At 55.9% G+C, this 6,538-nt stretch overlaps 1 protein-coding gene across 1 annotated transcript; it reads right to left on the reverse strand.

Annotated features, from left to right (window-relative positions):
• Window positions 1–535: 535 nt before the first annotated feature.
• PIM1 (Pim-1 proto-oncogene, serine/threonine kinase) lies at window positions 536–5,944 on the reverse strand. Its single transcript, XM_027057850.2, has 6 exons — window positions 5,450–5,944; window positions 5,219–5,325; window positions 5,061–5,111; window positions 4,601–4,967; window positions 2,855–3,031; window positions 536–2,062 (listed from the first exon to the last, which is right to left on the reverse strand). The coding sequence occupies exons 1-6, from the start codon at window positions 5,529–5,531 to the stop codon at window positions 1,905–1,907; spliced, it is 942 nt and encodes a 313-aa protein (XP_026913651.1). The 5' UTR covers window positions 5,532–5,944; the 3' UTR covers window positions 536–1,904.
• Between the last annotated feature and the right edge of the window lie 594 nt (window positions 5,945–6,538).

Consider the following 6,538-nt stretch of genomic DNA (forward strand, 5'->3'; position numbering starts at 1 on the left):
TGAAGGGACCTTGAATCGGGAACTGAGAGCAATACAGGTATGTAGGTTTTCAGGAAGCTGAACACATGTCAGGTATGCGTGCTCAGAATGTTTGGCGGGTGGGAACGACGGCTGAAAAAGAAGCTTCCACTGTCAGTTTAGCAATAGAGCGGTTTGCTCTCCCTAGGTCAGCCTGTCCAATAGAACTTTCTGCAGCGATGAAAATGTTCTGTAATTCCACCGCCACTAGTCAGGAGGAGCTATCCCAGGAAATGTGACTGACACCAACCGACTAGGCCGTATAGTGTGTTGAGGGCTCTAGAATCTGCATTAGAAATAGAGGTTGGACCCCTCAGGCCGAATTTGCCCACCGAAGGCTGCCCCCCACCAAGCCTTTGGCCGCATATTTATTTCAGAAAGGCTACTAGCCCACGTGTCCTGTTGAAGGAAACCCAATTTAGGCTTATCGCTCTCTTTCCTCCCAGATTGAGGCACCCGCCAGGAATTCAAGAAATGAGCCTCCCCTCAGCACGGACAACACTTTAAAAGCCACAAGTTAAGACAAAGGTTTTTATTCAAAAAACGCCAAGTATAAAAAAAAATAATAATAATAAGATCTCTTTTATTCCCCTGTACAGTATTTCACTCAGATAAAACCAGCAGGCTACATACTGCTCAAAACACAGCCCCAGAGAGGATCCGGAAGGCACACCATCCAGAACTGCTTTTCATAGATCTATCCTATGTACACCAGTCAGCAATGCCCCTTCCCCTCCCCCACGGAACCCATACCCACTTGGGCGAGTAGGTGAGGGGGCCCCGCAGCAGTCAGGGAGCCGCAGCAGCTGTCCCGCCTGAGTCCCGTCACCCTACGAACAGAGCGAGCCCTCCCCTAAAGGTCCCCAAGTCAGAGGAGGAAAGGAGGAAAGAAACTATGGCAGCAGCCGTGGAAGCTTGGAGCAGGGAAGGGAACCAAATAAATAAATAAATAAATACATAACGTTGGCCTCCAGGTTAGAATGCGCATCTTTTCCAAAAAAAAAAAAGAAAAAAGAAAGAAAACAAAAACAGGTAAAATAACTTAAAGGCAAAATTAAAAAAAAAATTCAATCAACTACAATCCTTTTGTACACTACCCATGCCGACTGTACACACATTTACAGTTTTTCTGTTGATTTGCATTGTTTGTGCATTTTTGTGTGTGTGAGGTCTTGGCTTTGAAACAGTTAAGTAAAAACCAAAAAGGAAGACCAGTTCACTCGGAGTTTTACTAAAGGAGGCAGAAAAAGGGCAGGTGGCTCAGCGTTTGGCCCTGTAGCCTCTTCCATGGCACCTTTCATAGGAAGGATGGGGGGAGGGGGACAGGAGAGAAAAATAGGGAACCAAACCCAGGCAGATTTTTGGAGAAGCAGCAGGTAAAAGAGGCAAGTTCAAGTATTTCTCCCAGCACAGCCGGAGTCCCCACAGAAGGCACTCAGAAGAGTCGGAAGAGGTGACAGGGACTTCAAATGTTGCTAGTCCTATCCTACCCCAACCCGTTTCCCCCCCTACCCGACCCATCGCGGCATTCAGCAGAACTCGTGATGAAGGGAACAGTTCCATGGCAGGGTTCTGACCCTCCCCCCTCCCCCACCCCCCCCCACCCCCCAGGATTTTGCAGAGTCCAGCCAAGCCGGACCTCTTTGAATAGGAGAGAGCATCTACGGGAGGAGTGGAGGCCTAGGACGCCTGGAGAGGAGTCTCTTCCCCCACTGTTGGGAGGCAACCTCCAGGGGCCTGGGGTCTGGAATGAGTTGTAAATGTTGTTCCTGTTATCAAGCACTGTCCTGCTTGGCGAGAAGTGTCACTGGTACTCTGGGAAGCTGGAAACAGAAGCTTCCCCTCCCTCGAGCATCTGAGGGGGAGGGGAAGACCTGCCAGAAAAGCTATTTGCTGGGCCCTGGCGACAGGCTGTGCAGATGGATCTCGGCTGTTTCCTGGGGCAGGAGGACATCTTGCATCCAGGGATGGTTCTGGATTTCTTCGAAGGATGGCCGATCTGACGGTCTCAGGGCCAAGCACCATCTAATGAGATGCTGACACTCTGCAGAAAGCAAGACAGACAGAGGTTACAAATGACTCAACCTGTTTCTGCGATGCAAAGGTCTTGCTCATTTGCTTCCCCGGGGCCCACGACAGTCTGGGGTCCAACAGAGACCATGAACCTCCTAGAGCTAGTTTTCCATGGGAAAGTATTAACCATAAGAGCTGGATCTTCCAACTTGCTTTCAGCTAAAAAACAGCTCCCCTCTTAAACCTGTGGTTTTCAAACTTCAATAGCTGGGGCCTTTCCCACGACACCCACTCACTAGAAATAGGAAGAATGATGACAAGGGATATTTTGATGAGACATCAGTGAGCATGATGAGGTGATTCAATTCACCTACAACTTACAAATATGAACACCACCCACAATGAGGTCACTGGAACCACAATATTTAGAGAGTCTGCCTTAAGGGGAGAAGGCTCAAAGAACCCTCAACTTTCCACTCTGTGGCAAAATAGCCAGGAGCCGAGGGATCGGGACTGCTGGCACAAAAACAAAAAACAAAATAACAAAAAAAAAAAAAAAACAGCTTTCGGCCAAACTAGATGGTCTTTTCTTCACAATATTCTCACACATGGTCTTCCTATGGCCTCCCAGGGAATGCTCAACACAAACCATTCAATTCCTGAGCGCTAGCTCTCCGGAATCACTGGCCTAGGACTCTGCTAAGCCAAGGGTCAAGGCATCCCCTGGAGAGGGGAAGCTCTCCAGAATGCAAAGACTGTCCCCTGAGGCCTAACCGCCTTGTGATGCCTGCTTCTCTTCAACAAGGGGCTTCCCAAAAGTTACCTGAAGAGACCCTCTGCCTGAAGAAAACTTGGCCCCTGATGATCTCTTCATCATGCTCAAAAGGAATATCTCCACAGACCATATCATACAGCAGGATCCCCAGAGACCAGACGGCGGCCGACCTGCCATGGTAGCGATGGTAGCGGATCCACTCCGGGGGACTATACACTCGGGTCCCTGCGAGCCGGGGGAATAGAAAGGAAAACACACTTTTAGCAAAAAGAAACAAAGCAACGCATACAGCGAATGACTCTTACAAAATAACAGCACCACTCCACTTCTCCCGGGACAGGAGCTGGGCTAACTCTATCTCCCCCCTAGGCTAAAAGGAGCGGATGAGTGGCATCTTTCCAACACAAGGCCTTACCCACCTCTCTACCAGCCCGGACCATACACCAAAATTCTTTACAAACTGCTCCTACAGACAAACGGCGCTGGCCACAAACCCAAAGCCTGAGGCCCGCATGCGCTAGGACCACCCACAATGGGACGAAGGGATGAAAGTCTGCACAACCCAGGGAGGTATCCCAGAATATCCTGAAACTGCATGAAGGTGTCCCGGGAGCCTGGGTGATTCTCTTCTCAGCTGCCATCCAGTCCAGGGCCCTTATACAACATACTGCATCCTAAAAGACAGGGTGCCCTTTGAGAGGCCTTCCTCCCCCGGCTCTGAGCGCCTCGACAGACATCCACACCCTGTCTTCCCCCCACTGCAAAGGTAGACAGCGCGGCAGAGCCGGTTTCAGACCACGTGATTCCTGTTTACAAACTTTGGGTTGTAAAAAAAAAAAAAAAAAAAAAAAAGGTGGGGGCCATTCCGCTTGTGCTCACCAGGGGGCAGCAAAGACTCGGAGGAAAAAACAAGGGAGGACCCGGCCAGCCATTAACTGTTAAATACAAAAAAATGCTGCCCAACCCAGCGTCCTCCAAGGGCAAACAAACACAAACCACAAGCCCCAGTCACAAGTTTTGAAAGGCTGTAGTTGGTTAGGTTAAGCCGCTCAGATGATGACCCACCCTCCTTTGCTTTGATCTCAGGCTCTCTATTCCATCTTTTCTGAAAGAACCCGCTCCAAGCCCCTCCCTAGGGTAGGTTTTCATCCTCTCTGCGGAGACACCCAACTAATTTTCAAACCAGCAAGAGATCTTATTTCACAACATTCATTCCCGACTCCCTCACCCCACAATGCCAAAAAAAATAAATAAATAAATGAGGAGGAAGCACAATAAAATGAGTTATTTAGTGAAACTACCGTTTCTATCCCTTTATCCGTCCCTAGATCAAAGGGGAGAGAAACTGCAGCTCTAAAAACTACATCACAGAAAACTCCTTTATAAAACAAAACAAAAATTACAAAGCCGGCGTCAATTTTCATCTCTCCCGCTCTCTCCTCCCTCCCCCCCCCCACCCCATCCCTTTACTGGCGGGGAAACTGGGTCAGACTTCAGAAATCTGGGCTACGGCCGGTTGCCCACAACCTCTTATTCATCGGAAAAGCTTGGAACCCACTGAATTCCACTTAAAAAATAAAATCATGCCAGAAACATGACAGGTTCAGCTGGCTGGAAATCTCCGGCTTTACTACGCTGGGAAGCTCTTCTTCGCCCCACCCCTGCTAGCATCGAGCCAGACGGCCCGATGACCTTTACAAAGGGCCGAAGAGGGAAGCCGGCCGAGGCCTCCAGGCAAGGCCAAGTCACCTGGGCAGCTCCCTCCCCGGCAGCTCCCTCCCAGGCCTGGCTCACCATCGAAGTCCGTGTAGACGGTGTCCTTGAGCAGCGCCCCCGACCCGAAGTCGATGAGCTTGAGCTCGCCGCGATTGAGGTCGATGAGGATGTTCTCGTCCTTGATGTCGCGGTGGAGCACCCCGCAGTTGTGGCAGTGCCGCACAGCCTCCAGCACCTGCCAGAAGAAGCTGCGGGCCAGCTCCTCCTGCAGAGCCCCCCTTTCCGTGATAAAGTCGAAGAGGTCTTGCACCGGCTCGGGCCTCTCCAGGATCAAGACGAAACTGTCGGGCCTCTCAAACCAGTCCAGGAGCCGAATGACGCCGGAGAAGCCCGAGCTCACCTTCTTCAGCAGGACCACTTCCATGGGCACTCGGGTGCCATTGGGCTGCAGGGGCGAGGGGGCTACGTCAGGGCGGGAGTCGGAGGGGACCCCTCACCCCACCCTATCCTTCAGGGTCGCTCACTCCAAGGCACTCACCAGCTCTCCCCAATCGGAAATCCGGTCCTTCTCCACGTGCTTGATGGCCACCTGGAAACCCCCCCAAAGAGGCTCCATTAGGTCCTCTCGCCAGGGCCAAAGCACACCCGAGAGTCTCCCGCCCGGCGCGCCCTCCCCACGGCGGGGCGCCCACTCACCGGCAAGTTGTCGGCGACCCGGATGCCTGAGTAGACCGAGCCGAAGCCGCCGCTGCCCAGTAGCGGGCCCACCTGGTACTGCGACTCCAGGGGCTCCTTCTCCTTGCCTAGGAAAGGGGGAGGCAAAGGGGACTCAGTGCCGGCCCGTGAGGGCCCCCCCCTCCAGCTCCCAACCCTACGGGTCTAGCCGCCTCCCCATCCCGGGATGGGGGGTGGGGGGTGGACGCTCACCGGGCGCCAGCTTGGTGGCGTGCAGGTCGTTGCAGGGCGCGGTGCGCAGGTGGGCAAGCGAGTTGATTTTGGACAAGAGCATCCCAACCTCCAGGGTGTCGGCGTACGGACTGTGTCTGGAGGAGCTGCAGCAGGAGCTGGGGCTGGGGTTATGCCGGTGGCTGTGCCGATGGCTGGAGCTGAGGCTGCGGCTGGCGTTGCGGCTGCGGCTGCGGCTGGCGCGGAAGGCCGAGGGCGAGTCGGAGGACGACTGGGGGCGCTGCCGGGGCTGGCGGCTGGCGGACACGCCGGCGGGGTCAGTCAGCGCCGAGGGCGGCGGGGTGGGCGGCTCGTGGGGCTCGTGCGGCAGCGCCGCGGCACTGGGAGCTTGTAGCTGCTGCTGCTGCTGCCGGTCCCGCCACCGCCGCCGCCGCCGCCGCCGCCAAGTCCTGTCGGGCCTCCTCCGCCACCGCGGCCGCTGCAGCAGACGCCCGGCTCGCCCAGCCGCCAGGAGTAAAGGGGCGGAGCGCGCCGGCGGTGGCGGGGGGGGTCGCGGGCGGGCGGGGATGGGGCGGGGCCTCTCCGGGAGGCCTAGGCGGGGAGCCGGGCTGCCGGGCCGGCTGAGGGAGGAGAGGGGGTGGGGAAGCGGCGGGACAGGGCGACTCCCCTCGGCCCCCGCCCCGCGCGCTCCTTCGCCGCGCCCCGGCCCCGCCCCCGCCGGCGCGTCTCCAGCCAACCAGAAGCTGACTGATCTGCATAACGCGGCGCGCCCCGCCCACGCCCCGCCCCGCTCTCGCGGTCAGAATGGTCTCTACGCCGCCACGACGTGGCGGGAAGGAAAAGGCGCCAAAATGGAGGGGGAGGGGCGCGGGGCGTGAGGGGAGGCGGGAGCTGGGTGTCGAGCCGCGAGGGAGGAAGGATGGGGAGGGGCGTATCGATTCAAACCCAAACAATAACAAAGCCATCAAAGGCCGCCGGAGGCCGGCTCTGCGGCTCTCTGTTTCTCGGAGGTTTTTGGGTCAAGGGCTCGAGCTGGAGCATAACAAGTTGCGCGGGGACGACGGGCGTCGGTGTGTCAGGCGGGGAGGCCGGCGCGCCGGGGAGTGAGGG

Source organism: Acinonyx jubatus, chromosome B2 (genome assembly GCF_027475565.1).
Source record: "Acinonyx jubatus isolate Ajub_Pintada_27869175 chromosome B2, VMU_Ajub_asm_v1.0, whole genome shotgun sequence".
NCBI lineage: Eukaryota > Metazoa > Chordata > Mammalia > Carnivora > Felidae > Acinonyx > Acinonyx jubatus.

Coding starts and splice junctions, on each gene's coding strand:
- PIM1 (XM_027057850.2), bottom strand. CDS start 5,531: ATGCTCTTGTCCAAAATCAACTCGCTTGCCCACCTGCGCACCGCGCCC. Junction 5,326..5,449: donor CGCCACCAAGCTGGCGCCCG/GTGAGCGTCCAC, acceptor CCCCTTTCCTAG/GCAAGGAGAAGGAGCCCCTG. Junction 4,968..5,060: donor TTTCCGATTGGGGAGAGCTG/GTGAGTGCCTTG, acceptor TCGCCCCTGCAG/CCCAATGGCACCCGAGTGCC.